Raw genomic sequence first — 18865 nt, 5'->3', positions numbered from 1 at the left:
AACGAAAAATGGACTTTTTCTGCTGCAGGTGCAAATTGTTGTGAATTTGGGCAACTCTTCGGGACAAACTAGATGTTCAAAGGTTCCAGAATGTTTCTAGGATGATGGTACGGGAATGTTTCTCCAAAATTTCGAATTTGAATCCATTGATGTTTATTGAACCTGCTATTAAAACCAAAACTAAATATTACATCGATAATGTTTTGAAGAACTATTTACTTCCCATCGCCAAAAAAAACTAATTGAATGCACCATACTGCTTCCAACAAGATTCTGCACCTTCTCACCAGGTGAAAGCTACACAGGCTTGGATGAAGAATGGATTTTATTTCTTCGAAAGTGTGGTCTGCCTCTTCGCCGGATTTGAATCCTCTCAATTTCTATGCATAAGGTTACATTCTAAGCAAACTAGGGAGCACCAAATGATTGACTGTGGATACTTTCAGGTGACGTTTGGAGAATATTTGGAAAGAAATGGCTCAGGATATCGTGCGTGCCAGGAGAAAGATTTGAATTAGACTAAATTAAGACAAATGTTACTGATATACTTTACACGAAATACACACAAAATTAAAATTTATGCAAACATCTTATTGTTGTGGGGCTCTGTAGCCGCAAGGTTACCGAGTCTGCTTTGACAAGCGAATGGTCATGGGTTCGAATCTTAGTAGAATCAGGCCATTCGATGTCAAAGTGACTTTAGCATGGGTTTATTCTCAGGCCCCTCATCGCCCTTCCTTCATGCTGAGTTCTATATTATCCCGATATGGCCTATTGACAGTGCAAAAATGAGACCCTTATAGTAAAAAATGCACTGGTTTGCTACACCAGGGATGGCTATAATTGGGGACTGTGCGCTGTCATGTGGAACGAGGTGGGTAAAGTAGAGTAAAGTATTGAAAGAAGGGTACCCAATTACACACAAGCACGCATAAAAAAAAAAATTCAATAAGCATATCGCTCACTCAATAGCGACTATAGCCAAAATAAATGCAGTGCGGGTTATACAACAAACACCCGGGCGATATCACAATAGATCTAACCATACTGGTCGCAGTGATGAGTCCATACAGGAAAAAAAAAAAAATCTTATTGTTGTGATTTTACTGACAGTCAGCGCCGTAGCGTGGGGTTGGCCAGACTGGTCCCCACCAAGGGCGCTAGCTCTTGGGGTCGCTAAAAATGGCTTATATTCAGTAATGCATTAGCAAAAACTGGACGGATTTCAGCAATTTTTATTGCCACGTTATCAGTGATCAGTTGACAACCATGGCGAAAACAGTCAAACAACTGCGCTTGATGCTTTGTTCGTACTGTCAGCTCTACCCCGTAGCGAAGAAGTTGTACATGGTGAAAAACTGCTGAATAGAACCAATCTGGCATTTACAACATCCTCCTCCGCGAGAAAGCCAGAAGCGTAGAACAGATGCCTGGTTTCGGACGCTCGACAGTACTACGCGACCGTAACGTGCAGCAGAAGCTGAAAATTGAAGAATTGAGAGCAAGGTGGTCTCATCGTTCCGCCGCTTAGGCTGGGATGTCTGAGCAAACGGCTAAACGGTGAAGAAGTACTTGGCCAAAATTGTCATCTTATGCGGATGCACCAGTAGAGGCTGACTGTGTCTGAGTAGCAGTCAATCGGCTAGAAGACGACTGAAGCTGTTGGTGAAAAAAATCTTTTCGGCGAAAAACGTTGTCGTAGTCATAATGGATGACGAAAACTACTTGATGCTGGATGGCAATGACTGGCAGAGGACCGAGTACTTTACATCCCCAACCAAGAAGGCAAGTGATAACGTCAAGTATTTCTTCCGCCCCAAGTTCCCGAAGATGATCCTTCTGTGGCTGGCGATCAGCAAGTAGAGAATGTTCAAGCCGCTGTTCTTTCGTTCGGGGTTTACAGTGAACAAGAAGATACGAACATATAGAACGAAATACCTACCGGAAGTTGCCGCCTTCATCAAGAAGTATCGTGTAAAGGATGTGGTTTTCTGGTGGGCCTGACTTCGGTCCATTTTCCTAAGAGATTATTGGAGGAGATGAACCGGCTGAAGCCTCCCAGTTGGCTACGAGGTATGACGCTGGCCTAACAAGCCAGCCGTCGTATATTCGAATCTCGACTGGGAGAGGCTGCTAGAGTCAATAGGATCATAGCAACTGACCCTGTGCAATTGTCCTGCACTCTAACAGCTGGCTGCGAAGTCTGTCGTCAAGTTTCGATAACAGAATGTAGTATGTAGAATGGCTTTGCTTTGCTTAGAACCGGCTGAAGATAAACGTTGTACCGACGATCACCAAATCTCCCAACGTCCCCCAACTGCAACCTATAGGAAATCTTTGGACGAGCTCAAACGGAGCATTTACTTCAATAATTTTTTTGCCAAAATGGAGAAGGAGCTGATCGCCGAGAGGTCACGAAAGAGTTGAATGATATGCCAACGTCTAACTTTTGATCGACTATAGCGAAGGTTCCGGTAAACCGCTGTAAAGACATTTGGCAGGGCTTCGAAACATTGTTATAGAAGGCTTAATTAACGTAGAGTTTCAGGAAAATCTGTTTCATTGAATTAGCTTGGATATTTTTTTCATCGCCATCCGAAATGAGTCCATTATTCTAATATATATGTTAAGTGCAACGGAATATTGGATGAGAGACGAATACGAAAAAATGATAAACCATAAGAAAACACTGATTTAGGAAACGAGGGGGCGCCAATGTCCCGCTACGGGTCTGCTGACAGTTATTACTACTCAACCTCTACAAGATCTGTTTGTATCCTTTCCTTGACTTTTGTCATCTTAACAAGGAAATCAAAAATTTATAAAACAAACTTGAATGGATTTATAAACAAAAATAATCTATCTTCTATCTTTCTACTATGTATATAAAAGTGAGCGTGAGTATGTTTGTATGTTTGTATGTTCCACCATAACTCCAGAACGACTCGACCGATTCGTACCAGACTTGGCAAACATGTTCCTTCATATTAAAGAATCAGCACTGGGGTGTTGACAAAGGGAAAGGGGTTCGTAACAGAGGGGGAGGCCATAACTCCGAAATGCCAGGGCAGTTATTCATCAAACTTGGCACACATGTTCCTTGACATAAGAGAATCAGCACTGGGGGGTTAACAAAAACGAGGGGGGGGTTCCCTGACAGGGGGGAGGGTTCCTTATAGGGGGGAGGCCATAACTCCGAAACGCCTTGACCGTTCTTTATCAAACTTGGCTTACATGTTCCTTGACATCTGGGAATCAGCACCGTGGATTGACAAAGGGGGGTGGGACTAGTAGGGGGGAGACAATAATTCCGAAACGCCTTGACCGTTCTTTATCAAACTTTTATACGTATTCCTTGATGTAAGGGAATCAGAACTGAAGAGGTTGACAAAAGAGGGGGGGAGTAACAGAGGGAAGCCTCCGAAATGACTGTAACAATTTATCCGTACAACAGAAAAAATCAAAATACTATACACTAAACGGCAATGCTCGCAGCTGTAGATTTGTCAAGTGTAATTATGCGGCGAATCAAAGCGACCCGTATAAAAAGTGTTCGACCATTAGTGTTAAGTGTTGCTGGCCGACTCTATTTGAGTCACAGGGGCAATCATTCAAACAGTGTGGAGTTGATCTGAGAACACCATGTTTTTTCCATGGTCAACTTTATGTGGCATGTTCCAGAGTGGGCCCGGCCAATAATTTGTGCATACTTGCTCCTGGTGGTGAAACTAAAAACATTGTTTATATGTTTTGTCTTGAAGTGAGCTGAAAGGAATGACAGGTTTTTTGTATCCATGGAAGAAACACTGTTGCACCTTCTACTTTTTTTGAAAAGTACAATAACAAAACTATTCATTACCTATGGGTGGGGTGGCCATTGTTAGCGGAAGGTGCAAATAGGGTAAATGTTTTGGTTTCTTTTTCTTTATAGGGTTTTATAGGGATTTCTAATTTCAGGTTCTAAGTCTGATTCTTATAGAATTTTTAAAATATTTTTTTCTTGTTGGCAAATTCATTGTTGTGTTTTTGTAATACATCACGATATTGCGCCTTTTGTTATTCTAGACTAATGGCCGAGAAACCCGATTTTCCCAATCATTGCAGAGCAAATGATCCGTTTGTTCCAGAAACCACACAAGGCCGTTCGACACAGTTGTTGGAAAACTACAACAAAACTGATTAGCTCAAAATTTTGAACCGACCCCTGCGTTTTCTAGTATGCTATAAGTGTGTAGATTTATGTTTTAATCAAAATAATAATTCAAGCTCAAATTACTATGTTTTCGAGGCATCCTGTTTCTCATACTGAGGCCGTTGCAGAAAACCTTTGTTTGCCAATACCAGTGCGGTTTTAGAGAGGGACGCTCCACGACAGGCCAAATGTTCACCCTGCGACAGATACTTGATAAATTCCGAGAATTCAACTTGCAGACTCAATATTTGTTTATAGACTTCAAGGCAGCGTACGATCCAGTTAAACGTTAAATAAGCTGTGGCAGATTAAGCTTGAACATGGTTTTCCAACAAAACTGGTTAGGCTAAATACGTGCTACCCTTGACGGTTCAAAATTAAGCGTCAGGATAGCGGGTGAGACATCGGACTCGTTTGTGACGTTAGATGGTTTGAAGCAAGGTGACGTTCTATCGAATTTGCTGTACAACTTTGCACTGGAAGGTGCTTTTCGACGGGCCAGCGTGCAAAGATGGGCCAACGCGGTACCATCATCACGCAATCTGGCATAAAACTGCGATTGAGATACTTTTGACGTGGTCGACGAATTGAAGTAAAAAGGCGGATAGCGGATGAGTTCGAAAACAGACACTGATGAAGCCTGCAAGTCGTAGGCGAAATACGTATCTGTCGCGAATAAATATTAATAGTAGGATTGAATTTGGAAACAGTTTTCTTTTTTTTTCTGCTTTTATTCGACAGACTTCGCTGCCAGCTGTTAGAATACAGGACAATTGCGAGGCTAGTGCCACGACCCTCTCCCAGTAACACGAGACCAACTAAGAGACGTCAAACAGTATATGTGTAATCCGATGGCAGGGGATTTGATTAAGGTAATTCTCGATGTGTATCGAGAAAACCCCAATAAAACGTTCTTCATTCACAAAAATTACGAGAAAGCGTAAACAGATATAGATATTCACTGCTACAATGAGAAAATCATGGTAAAATGAACTTCATTATGTCAAAACAACAACAAAAAACAACAAATAATCGGAAACCTATTCAAGCGAGAATAGGTAAAATGCTTTTCAAATGGTCGAAATTGGTTTGACCAAACGCACCAGTTCGGCGGTGCTTCTAGGTCACTTGTGATGGTTATTTAATTAGAAGTAGATGGAAAGCTTTAAAGAATACCTGAAGTATTTCGAAGTTACGATCAAATGAACCGAGAACACGAAATAAACTCAAGTAAATTTTTTGGCGAGTTCACCAGGCCAACAATCAATTTAAGTCCCAATCTCGTTTTACTACGAGGGAGAGTTGATAGCGAGAATGACGAACTTCATGACTTCATTCCGTCATACCGTGATCATGCATTAGCAAAAATAGAAGCATAATCAGGGTATCACCAACAACCGAAAAACACAAAAAAGTCCAGTAAACAAACAATAATAAGCTAGGAAGGCAAATTAAATCTAGGCAAATTTGCGGGTGCACCAGGTTAACAATCAACGCGGGTCTCAAATTTCGCTTTACTACGAGGGAGAGTTGATAACGGAAATAATGAGCTTCACTCCGGCGTTCCGTGATCCAACTTCGGTAGTGATAGCCGTGAAAACGTGGTTCAAAATCACACACAAAAAAAATTTAAAATAAAAAAATAAACTGATAAGACTTAATTCACAAGTAGGTACAAAAGCAGGGTGCAGTAAGCGCCACAGCCGACTTAGCTACAAAGCCCTCCCAGGGATAACGTCGCGTGGGGAACTTCAGAATCGTTGTAAGGTTTATCTTTCTACTTGCACTTGAAACTTAGATTTTAACCAGTAAATAACTGTGAATGCAAACAAATCCTACTTATCCCAAGCAACTCGAATATTGTGTCAAAACAAGTAACCACTAATAGCTGAATGTACACACGGATAGAAATTTAATCTCCAAAATGTGCAAAATGACTCATGATTTCAGGTTTCTAGCTTATGCTTTATGAAAATATACCATGAATAATAATCAACATAACACAACGCAAAATCATGAACTATTACTCATGATTTTGTGCTGCCTGATATGGCAGTTCAGCCATGATTTGACAGCAATTCAAACTTCATGATTTCATGATTTCATTCATGGTATCGGAATCGGATTTCTTTCCGAATATATGATCAAGCAGGATATTTTTTTGATCGACCTGCATGAGAAAAGTTAATGTAAAAATTAGTTTTCTGAACTATGCTATGCTGCATATAAAATAAATATGAGGTTCATTGTTTCTTGCAACAGTGTAGTGTTTCAAAGTTGCAACTACTTCAAATATACCAATCAAATTTGAATAACCTATGCTTCATCACAATCGCCATCGCGTGAGTCGTAAAAAAGCACACCGAAAAACGATCCTTTACAGTTATTTCTATCACCAATCAAATCAAGACGAATATGAATATCACCTGATTCCTCTTATCAGCGTAACGAAACAAATCAATACTCGTAAACCGAACCCATTGAATAACAACGGTACGTCTGTACGTTACATTCCCAGCTTCATTTGCTCCTGGTACGAGCGCAAAACAATACGAACCAACCAGTCCAGCATGTGCCTTCTGATCCACCCTCAAAATAATGGAGGGAGGCAGATAACATCCGGTGCGGTGCACCACCGTTTCGAACACGAGTGCCTGTTCTGAATTTAGACACCATCAATCACACCCCACGTCCGAATCTAACTGTGACGCAAAGACATTTATTGCGCCAAAATATATTTACCTAGCTGAATTCTACCTGTCACCTGCTTTACTTATACATACCAAGAGTGAGATTTTAATCTGCCCAAAAAACCCCACGAGCAATAACCTTTCCGGGTTTTATCAATGGCTGAGGCTCGGGCGAGGTTATTTTCGGTGACAAAATTTGAATTTCGAAAAAAAAGCAAGGTTAAGGAAAAAAATGCAAGAGAGAGTTCCCGATTACTATAGGTAATCCACCGAAGCAAATTTTTATCCTGCATTGTGAAGGGTACATTTGCATATAATGTGGTCTTTCCGAAAACTGAACAATACTCCGCGAGGATCTGAGCTGAAGAATGTTTCTTCTAATTCTACTGTTGTTGCACACAATTTAATAAGTTTCAACTCAAAAATAATCCTAACACACATATAATCAGAAGCAATCAGTTGAGTGTTTTGTATTTACAATTTAGAATTATCTCGGAATAATCGGCGAATGCAGTTGATTGAAATACAAAAAAAAACTATTACTTGTAAATATACCCTAATCAGCTATCGCTAATCCAACACACTCAATGGGTAATCGAGGACGTACGTTTTGAACGACCCTCGATAAACGTATTCATTCACAAAGTTTTATCAAACTGATTCTAATCAGTTGTTTGGAATAAAAGACCTAAGCGTGATTACGCAAGAAAACTGGAATTCCCTGCAACATTTATATTTTTATATGTCACGCATGCTAATCGGTCAAATTCTGTGAGCTTTCTTTCTGCATCCGCGATTGTGAAACAATAATTTTGATGGTTTTTGGCAATTTGTGCGACACTTATGACGTCCTGCTTAATTGTTATATTTGGCAATCAAAGACAAATCGATGCGACTGTGAATCGACATATTTAACCAATATGGCCAATTTGAATGGTAGGCTGCTTTCGATCAAATGGATCATGCAATACTTGCTATTGCGTCGGCGTCGGTTTTATATTTCTTCGCAGTTTGCGAACACCTCTGGAGTTCCGCAAGATCGCAATATGCGACCGCTGCTCTTCTCACTCTTTTTAACGACGTCACTATAGTATAATCCTGAGCATCTCCCACCGTACTCGGACCGTTGCCGGTTCCTTGAGTCACGAGAATACCGACGTAAAATCCACCAGGCAGTGATTGTGGCTAAATTCTTGAATGGAGAAATCGATTCTCCAAAACTTTTGTCACTAATAGCAATTTTGTTTATTCAATCCGGGTTGGAACCAGATGATTTTTTTGTGTTCATTTGCTCCTATCTAACAGATGAAATTCATCCAGTTCCAACCCGGATGGAATAAACAAATTCGCTATAATAGATTTTCGCACTTCATAATGGAATCTAAGATCGACTGGTTTACAGCAAGCATGATCAGCATCACCGCATCCAGAGCCCAATTATCTCCGACTACAACAAAGACGGGAATGCTCTTCGGAGGGTAGATCAAGTTAGCGACCTTGGCGTCGGCATCATACTCGATACCAAACTTTTGTTTAACCTCCACTATTCTGCGATTATTTCGGAAGCGTCCTGACAGCCAGGGTTACCACATGCACAGATTATTCTGTGTTTAACAGATATTTGAAAGAAATCGCCTGTACAGAATCTGTATGCACAGAATACAGATTTTCGCCAATTACACAGATTTAACAGATTTTTGAGCTTCTACATGAGAGTGAAAGAGACGGAAATAGTCAGCAAAATGACTCTCCGTCTCTTTCACTCTCATTGTTTTACATTGTGCAGATTTTTGCACAGATATTTTTCCTCGCTGTACAGATGGCCAGATTTTTCCAACAAAAAACACAGAATTATATGTGGCATCCCTGCTGACAGCTTGGGCCAGCTAAAATTGGGAGAGATTTCAAGGATCCCCACTACTTAAAATTGCTATACTGTCCGTTAGTCCGTCCTGTGCTTCAAAATTCAAGTATTATTTGGAAGCCCTATCAACTCACCTGGATTTTAAGAATCGATACAAAAGAAACAATGGTTTGAAGCTGGCACTAAATCTCTGTCCTGCTCTGTGCTGCGGTTAAAAGTGGTTGTTGACAGAGGAAACTTATTGATTTTTAATCGATTTTTGGTAAGTTACCACTTGTGATTGGACACTTAAAAGTAAAATAGAAAAACACTTCAATTTACTAAACAAAACAACATTATCACCATATGCGATCATTATTATAGAAATCCAATTAGCCACTAGCAAATGCCGGATCGAGCGAGAAAATAAAAAAGCTACATTTAACAGTGAAAAAAGATTGTGTTTTTAATAAGCTACTTTATTTTATCGCATAGAGCTTTCACTTCTTGATATTGCTTTCACTGGTGACACTGGTGACTGGTAACAGATACGAATTTTTTGCCAAACAACTAGCATAATCCACAATTAAACTCACAAATTTTTCCAACCATATTTTAAAGGCACCCGAAATAAACACTCCTATAAATAATAATTGTAATCAGTCAAGCTGGCGGTACGTTCTGTGTCCAAAGAAATAGCTTTGCAATCATTCTGCTAATGACCATGTCATTTGCTGATACTCATGCTTGACGACGGATTCGTTTCCTAACCTACTTCTTGATTACCCACTGAGACAAAATTCTGCATGACATTCGGACATCCGACAGCATTCATTATGATGATTATTTTGCAATCACGCACCGAGCAAAAAAACCGTCGTCAGACATTAAATATTAATTACCGAAACAACACAAAGCGCGCAAAGCTATGATTAGCTGGGAATCTTTAAATTTAAATGTTAAGCATTGAATATAAGCGACCGTTTAAAGTTTCGTTTCCAAAAAACAGCAAATTACTCTATGATGGTGGTTTATTTATGTATGTTTTCTAGTCGACGCAAAAAGCTTCGAACATTTGGACCCCTTACGTTCATATCATGGTGTATCTTGAACGTTGGTAAAATCATATATTTAAATGCGCAGTTCCGTCTCGTCTCCGTCCCTCGTCACAACAACGCTTTACAGTTTACACGATGCTATAGCCAGCAGCGATGCGAAAAAAAATATAATTATACATGCACTAGTAGGGGCACCCAGCCCAATATTCCACCTAGTGGGGTATGAGATTGACCACCATCCGGTTTGAAGAGAAATATCCGAAATGCTAGCAAATTCCGGAGTGATTCGCGATTGGGGCTCAACTAGCAAATTGTAAACAAATCGTTTTATTACACCATCGGCCTTAAAAAGACTGATAATATCCTTGGCAACAATCCTTTCTTCTGTTTTAATCTTTAGAATTATTTAAAACAAGTTTTTAGTGATGGGCGAAAGAAGTGTTTAATCAAAACAAAAGACAATTTGCCGTTTAGCCCCTTACATTGTTATGAAGTGACAGGCTTATTTGCAAATCGCTTTGTAAACAGGCGATAGTAAAGAGCGAAAGTGCGTTGTTATCAAAACACAGGCGCATTGTAAACAGGCGAAACTAAATTTAAAAAAATCAAAACAAGGTGAAACAGGGCTGGGCGAATCTCATTGTCAAAATACTTTGGGGCTCATTCCAAGGAGTTCAACTATAAAACTTAGATTTTGAGCTTGAATGCACAAATTTTATGCAGTATTGTAGTGAAATTATAAGATTGATTTATTCTACACTAACTTATGTCTTTAAACTTGATTTTTGTAACTTTTATTTAAATTAAGACTTGAAAATGTACTGACAAATTATCACAGTGATATAGTGACATTGTTTACACTTTGCTAGTTGCGCCCTTATCGCGAATCACTCCGGAAATCACTCCAACACAAAAGATTAACGTTTCTTTTATATTACTCTTCGGTCTTTGGTCTTTTATATTACTGTTTAGGTCTGATTAAATTATATCCAGCTTCTAATTTAGCTATTTCAATTACTTACAAATAGCTAATCTTCACTCCCACAATTAAAGTTGTAGTGAAAATGATACAAAAATGTAGGTACTTTCCTTCGCCATTTATAGGCAGGTACCTATCCTGAACGCGTAAAAAAAAACCTGTCTTTAATAATCCTTGTCAGCCGATTACTAGAATACAGGATAATAACGGGGCTAGTCTAAAACATGCAACGATCCTACTGACTCTAGTAGGAACACCCAGCCGAGATTCAAACCAGCATCCTACCTCGAAGAAAACGGGTGGTATTCATCAACCATTCCAAAATTATTCAAATCCCCCATATGTGACCGCCCTTATCTATGGTTGGAATCAAAGCACGGGCTTTTTAAAGAAAAGATCAATTGTGAGGAGCCTCGAAGTCGAATGTCAAGGACCAATATCTGGATCTGCCTGGATGGCAAACGGTTATCAAGTAGACACGGTCTATACCGACATGACAAAGGCTTTTGACATTGTTGGTATCAGAGCTTTGCTTGACATATATTGAACTGGATCTACACATACCTTCCAAATATAAAAGAATTCGTAAATAAGTCTGAATAAGTCTTACTCCGAAATCTTCATAGTAAACTCTGGAGTTTCACAAGGTAGTCGCCATGGACCCTTGCTCTTTAATGTTTTAATGCACGATCTACCTGAGTACATAAAAAATGCGTTCTTGCTAGTATGCGCCGATGACGTCAAAAATTTTATCCAGCGAAGAACGCAATTGATTGTTGCAAACTGGACAATATTAAGATATTTTGCGAAAACTGTTGATTGATTGTCAACATTTCGACATGTAGCGTTTTGACTTTTTCACAGAAGCTAATAAATGTCATATATTTCGATTTGCTACCAGAAGAATTTGACATTCAACAATTTTATCTGTTGTGAACAACATACGGTACCGGAGCTAGTCACGGTATAATCTAACGCGACTGAAGCAACCGGACGTCGCCGAAAGCTACCCGTTATCGCTCGAAACCACGCTGCCGGAAGAGGGTGAGCTAGATGAATACCCCTCTTGAAAACTGTTGGAGTACAGGTACAGTTAAAACGGCCATTAACAGCGTAGCGGAAAACGTCCTAGGACGTGTGGCACCGAATCGACGTAGCAATTGGTTTGATGAAGAGTGCCAGCAAATATTATATGAGACTCATCCACTCACAGGAACTAAAATAATTATTTGGTCCCAAATTCATGCGGGTCAAAAATCTGGTATACTTGCATCTCTAAAATACTCGAAAGTTCTATCAAAGACTCAACAAATCTCGCAAGCGCTTTGTGCCGTGGGTCGAACTATGCGGAGATGAAGATGGAGGTATTTTGACGACCATGCTGTAATAGAAAGGTAGAAGAACGGAGATGTTCCACCCCCGTCGATAAACCAAGTTAAAGAAGCCACAAGGTAGTCATCTAGGACTGTTGCTTTTCGTACTGGTGATAAACAGACTTCTGCAAATGTTGTCCAATTGCTACAATCTTAATATACGCAGATGATGTAACAATATTTTTGCCTATCAAGACTGACATGGATTATCTTAAAGTACAACTTGACGTGGCTATCATTGGAATATTCTGTTCGGATAGCGACTTGAACAAACGCTCGGCTTGAACCCCGATAAACGCTCTGTCATGACTTTTTTCCCGAAAACTACTTCAAAGCGAATTTCAATACTCCCACAATGGAATCGTTTATGTGGGTCTTCTGCGAAGTAAAACAGACTTTGCAAGTGAAGTTTGGAATCCGCAATATGTAACCTATATACCACGGATGGAGACTGCCCAGAAAATGTTCGTTCGTTTTGCATTGCAAAACTTAAGGTGCAATGGAGATGAAATACCGCCGTATTACGACCTATGCTCTCTAGTCAACATTGACACAATCCACAATCAACAATCCAATCCACAGACACAGGATTGCCGACATAGTGTTCTTCACAACCATCCTGTCTGGACGAGCCGACATGGACGACGCCTGCTGCACGGTTACATTTCAATCACAACCAAATTGCACTTCGGAATACCCGGGTATTTGAACCGTCTCATCGAAACAGGAATTACACCCAACATGAGCCAACGTGCCGTTTAATGAAAGTTTAGCTTGTATTGTAGGGGACAGCAACATTCCAGTTAATTTTTTTTTATTGTTAATGTTCATTGTTACTTTGTTGTTGTTGTTTTTGTTTCGAAACCCGGTTTGTAGCCTACATCTTAATTGAGCAAGTTAAAAAGCCATCCGGCGGCTGAATAACAACAAAACAGATTTGGGATACGGAATGACTACCGGGCAAGTGGAAAGACGGGGTTATTTGCCCTATCTACAATACAAGAGAAGCGATAATCTGTGTTGTGAGAACTACCGAGCCACTATCATGGATGCCGCCTACAAAGTGCCAAATAGTCGAAAGATTCGAGGAGAGTTATCAAGCCGTTAAAATAGATGGTCAGTCTATCAACGAACCAAATCTTCATCTCCAAAAGTGCTGCGAATTTCGATTTCCCACGCATTGATTACAAAGCCGCATATGATAATGTAACCCGCAAGAGTTATGCAAAATCCTGGACAAGAACGGCTCCGAACAAGCTTACTAGACTTATCATAGCTACGATGGATGGGATCCAGTGCTGTGTGAGAATTTCGGGTGGATTGTCGGCACATTCGAATGTTAAGCGTAGCTACCAATTACCCCCCCCCCCCCTGCCCCTTCCTTTCCACTCTTTCCCCTCCATTCCCAAAAAATCCTTCTTCATTACTTTCCCTTAACGTCCCTTCATCCATTGTAGAACCATAGTTTCAAAAAATATTAATGCGAGGCATGATTTTTCATAAATCCTGTCAATTTATCTACCTCGCCGGCGACGTTGATGCTTTCGGCAGAACATTTGAGGTTTTAGAAAAGCAGTAAAAGGTCGAAACCAACGGTCAAAATCTGGAAATTACAAAAAAAACAACGTTTTGAAATCTCTCTAAGACTGCAAAAGCCGAATATCCATACCAAGAAGATCAGTACACCAGACTGAAACGCGATCGAGCGCGACCGGGCCCAATTAGGCAATCGGTGGTAATCGACGGAAGTCGGGTCTACAACGGACTCCACAAACACTTGCAGTCGAACAATCTGAGCCTCACTTTGCAAAGTGCACATTGTACAAAATGCTAATTAAACCGGTTGTCCTCTAGGACGGCAAGCCACCTAAGTAAGGATTATCGAATCAAAAAATAAATAAATGATACCATGAAAATTCAGCTGTGGTCCATCGTCCTTTCTCAAAGAATTTAAAACCGTTTTCTATAGTTAACTAGACTTCAGATAGTAAAAACGGTTGTGCATTTCATTTGTGTAAGGATACAGAGCCGCCCTGGAACCTGGTTGCAGTCTAGCAATCCTTATAAAGTTATAAAAGTTATACCAATCCCAGTGAAAATTCGACCATGAATCAATATTGTTACTTGAATATTGTGTAATATTTATCAATAAGTTACTTCCTATGGCGCTATTGCTCATTTCGTCGATCCGCGCTGTCCGGGTTCTAGCTAGGCCAGCAATAAGATTAACGTTGCATCATTATCTATCAGCATAGCCGCCGCATCGCCGTGGCCTGTGATCACCCGACAACAGTTCGTCCTGTTCCTTTTTTTACTTTGTCCACACTGAACGGGTGCCAATGGGTGGTCGCAATAAAATTTTTTGTTCGAACCACACTTTTTTCTTCATTTTATTTGACCCATCAGGCCTTAAGCATCACTTACACTTTCGTGCCACTTGAAGAGATAATTTTTTTCACCAGTTTTCAGTTTTTCTACGATTTATTCCGGCATCGGAAATTCAACAGAGCGTTTCGTGCAAACCACATCGGTTGTATTCAATTTTGTTTTCGTCGAGATTCACAACATAGTGCTGGCCAAGTTTCAGCAAGGTTTTTTTGTTAATGTCGGCATAATCCAACAAATTAAATTTCTAAAATTTTAGCCGTTTGTTAAGATATTGAAGTTATGCTATATTAAAATGAAAATTTGAATACTCATTTGGGAAAGTGCAAATTAATAAGGATTCTGTAAAATCATAACCTTAAAAGCATTTTGCTTATCAACGTATTGAAACAAAGTAGTCAATACGCATGACGCATCAATCTCAACAGATTGCTCAAACTTGCAACGTGATTATGCGCTGCATGTTTATGTTTTCTACTAAACACAACAAGCTATAAGTGCGCCACGTACAAATAAATTGGAAACAACAGGAAAGAGTTTTAGTTCCATAGTTATTATTTTTTTCTGCCTATACCCACTCCTATTCATTCATTACAGCCTCCTTCACCTTACATCTGTTCGCGAGCATTCCGGCGTGATTTTAGAAATGTTTTGAAATCACCGAAGCGAACCGGAGAAAATGAAAGCACGAACATATCTGGTGGTTGCTGCTGTGGGGCTTCGGTGGGAACGCTCGGGAGAAGTGAAAAAAGCTGAAAATCGTACGATCATTTTTCATTATTCGTTTCTAAAATAGAAGCCCGTGATTTGCGTACTGCTTCGGTTGCGCGAAGTGGTACGTTTAGTGGCTCGCTTGGCGCTAATGATGAAGTAAAGTTAGGTTAGGAAATGGTTCCGACGATATTTTTTCCACAAGAAAAACTATTTTAGAAAATTTCCAAAACGTAGAACACAGTTTTTCGACTAGTTTTTGGAATATTCTATCACTGCGAAAAATTTCAAGACGATTTCATTTTTTCAAAAAAATATATATAACAGATACATTATTTAAAATTTTGTTTGTTAAGACAAAACTTGCAGTAATTCCAATTGTCTCCACATCACGAAAGATACACAAATAAATAGTTTACTTAAAGTGTCATTTTATCTATTTGCCCATTGCGGAAGCGTAACGAGATGTTAATCGTTTTGCGCTTCTCGTTGCCTTCACTCGCTTTGGGTCAATCGACTGCTCGTAATAGGTTTATTTGCAATACGTAATTATGGTAATTTTAATAAATTTTTATCGTATATTGAATTTTCAGGCAAACAGAATATGAAATTTATATTGATATTAGTTAACAATTGTTAACAATTGAATATAAAATAACAGAATACAAAAAAAAATTGTAACGAGAATAAAAACCAGAAAAACAAGCTTGACTACTAAACCCACCACCATGTGTTTCCCCAACCATAACACATGGGATCGGCATGTAAAAGTGAAAGAGAAATAAAGAAACTATAGATCGTTGTACCAGCGAGTTTATGCACAATAAAAAGCCTCTACTTTCACGTCCAAATCTTATGGCGGATACCCACATCCGATACATTCTGCCTAAACAATGCGCTTTCAATCAGTAATAACCGTACTTACTTTGAAGTTTTCCGCTCCAAGATCAAGGTTATGAGCTGTCGGAAGTGTCCCAGCAATAATATCAACTGCGGTCAACACATTTACCTTCAACTTTGTCAACTTTCACGTGGTTCCCCTCACTTCACTTATTTTAGAGGTCAAGATTGTTCCGCACCGGAATATACTGCACGTTTTCGCACTAATGAACTGGAACATCCGCTTGTACCAATGACGATAAACAAGAATGCATCTAAACAAACTGTGAATCTCGTTACAAATAAACCACGCCACTACTGAACGACACAAACAACCGAACAGCAGCACCGACCGACTCTGCTAAGGAAGGGCTAAGCTGAGGCTTTATCGCAAAACAATATTACGATGCGAGCAGCAGCAGCAGCAACAGCAACAGCAACAAACGATCCAGAGAAAGAGCGGCTAAACGTGTCGCGCCACTTGAGCAAAGAATAGACTGCGCGCTTCTCTATGGCGCTGCGCTGATGCCTGATGCTCGTTTGCCTTGATGCAAACTGAACTGACGTGTGTGTTGTGTTGACTGATCGCGTGAGAGACGACGGATGACTTAACGCTCAGCGGTTTTATGAAATTTATTTTAGCTTTTAATACACGTAGATGTTAGTCGCTCCAGGGTAACAGCAAATCTATGATTAAACATATTTCGTTGAAATTAGAATATGACTTGATGAAATTTTTCATCACAAAAGATAATATATAGATATATTGAAAAACTAAATTTAGCTGGAAAAAGCTGACTACAGGATTGATGCTTAGTACAATCTAGTTTTATTTTCTCAAAGCTAGTAAAATCAGTCAATATAAACGAAATAATATTAAATCACAGAAACGAAAAGGAATTATGACTGTCGCTCAAGTGGGAGCAAGTAGGAGAAACCATTCAATGCAAGGTGGTATAGGATCGCTGCAGTTCGGCCGGCCCCCCACCGGAACTGGTGGACGATGAGCTGCGGGCTTGCGACATCATGTGCTCCACGCGGTTGGTCGTTTCTCGAACAACGCCAGAAATGTCCGGCAGATCCGGTAGGTCCAACGTTATGTGCGCCGAAAGTCGCTTGTACACGGAACTGTTGGAGTCCTTCTTGGGTCTTCTCGATTCCACGTACTTTAACTGCTGCTTGAGGAAAATGGCATTCTTCAGTGACTCCTGAATGTTTTTCAACGATTGATCTGCTGCTTCAATCTCTTTGATGGCACTGTAAAAGTTGATTCATGGAAGAATTTTGCCAGACATCGTAGAAAAACAACTCTTACCTAATAGCGTACTCCATATCGTAGCATTTTCCTTGCAGATCCTGCTGGAGCTGGTACACCTCTCCCCGACGGTCAACAATCAGCGGAATCACCTTCCGAACGTGTTCCTGTATGCGGTAGAATGCCAAGCTTGGTTCGTTCGCTATAATGTGCATATTTTCCGAGATTTTTTCGGATGCTGTTAAACACAGAGAAAGTGATTGTTATTTCGAACGCAATATAATACAATACAGTACAGATTTACTTTTTTTAACTTTCACTTGCAGTTCTGGATCATTAACAGCGGGCATTTTTTAAAAATATGAATTTACTTTTATTTTACATGGAAATAGAACTCAATAAAAATCCAAAACTTTGTTTATGTCACGGTGGGTGCAAGCAATATAATAGTAAATAAAAAACAAAAATTGAAAATGTCCCACACTCTGCGGAGAAACTCATCGAAAGCGTCAGTATTCAGATTCACTCTTAAATATTTTCACCCGCAAACTGGTTGAATTTACTCAAAATTGGTCAGCCTTAAGGGCCAAACAGAATGCTGCGTCAACGCGTCCGTCAGCGTTATTCTGACAGTTTTCCCATGGGTTTACTGTCACATTGAAGCTGACGGATGCGTTGACGTCGTATTCTGTTTGGGCCTTTACGTCCCTCGTCCCCGACTTAAAGGTGCGTTTAAACTGGGCAATTTTTTGGCAACATGTGGAATGCAACATTTGGTATATGCGACATGTTGCTAGGTGTTACCCAATGCTGCTTCTGTTGCCACCTGAACATTTGTTATACGTTGCTATATGTTGCTTGGAAACATCGGGCAACAGTTTGGAAAAAGTTGCATGCCACTTGTTGCCAATCTAAACGCACCTTAAAAGAACCAAAAGATGGCCTTTCATGAAAATTTATGTTGGTAAATTATGGTTTCATTTATCCGGAGATGTTCCAGATCGCAGAGGGAATTTTTTGACGTCATAACAGTACAAAAGTTACCCGTTTCATTTGTGGTCATTAAGAATTAATCTTAAACTATCCTGTGGAGCGCTGGTTCATGTCTCACACTCCGGATCATCCGCTATCGATTCAATCGGAACCCAAAGTTGACATTTTGAATTTTATTTGGAAATACGGCAAATGGGGTGTCAAATCACAAGATTTTTCAATGCGAGTTGACTTGTGCATGTATTTTGAGCGGATCTGGACATTCCGGAATATCTACTGTCGGTTCTACCAGAACTCAAAATTGACCAATTTTCTTAGGAAATACCGTGTACCCCCGTTGGTATGACCTTCTTTAATCTGAACATTTTTAATCTGTACCCCGGTGATATGAATGCGTTCACATTAAAAACCTATCAAGCGTCATACACAATTGACGTTAAAATTGACCGGGTAAATTGAAAAAAAAAAAGCAAAAAAAACTTAATGCATTTCTTCTTGTCCCGCTTA

The 18865-nt window shown here is 39.8% G+C and overlaps 2 protein-coding genes across 2 annotated transcripts in view; both read right to left on the bottom strand.

Moving 5' to 3' along the window:
* Window positions 1-16647, bottom strand: part of LOC128744340 (very long-chain-fatty-acid--CoA ligase bubblegum) — a 47329-nt gene extending 30682 nt beyond the window's left edge. The window contains exon 1 of the mRNA XM_053841248.1: window positions 16157-16647. The gene's annotated coding sequence lies outside the window, so the exon portion shown is untranslated. The remainder of the gene's footprint in view (window positions 1-16156) is intronic.
* A 285-nt stretch (window positions 16648-16932) lies between these two features.
* On the bottom strand, window positions 16933-17787 carry LOC128744341 (BLOC-1-related complex subunit 8 homolog). Its single transcript, XM_053841251.1, has 3 exons — window positions 17670-17787; window positions 17426-17603; window positions 16933-17367 (listed from the first exon to the last, which is right to left on the bottom strand). Exons 1-3 carry the CDS (start codon window positions 17713-17715, stop codon window positions 17052-17054), a joined length of 540 nt encoding a protein of 179 aa, XP_053697226.1. The 5' UTR covers window positions 17716-17787; the 3' UTR covers window positions 16933-17051.
* Between the last annotated feature and the right edge of the window lie 1078 nt (window positions 17788-18865).

The sequence above is a fragment of the Sabethes cyaneus genome, chromosome 3 (genome assembly GCF_943734655.1).
Source record: "Sabethes cyaneus chromosome 3, idSabCyanKW18_F2, whole genome shotgun sequence".
Lineage (NCBI taxonomy): Eukaryota > Metazoa > Arthropoda > Insecta > Diptera > Culicidae > Sabethes > Sabethes cyaneus.
This window is presented reverse-complemented; position numbering and strand designations above follow the sequence as displayed.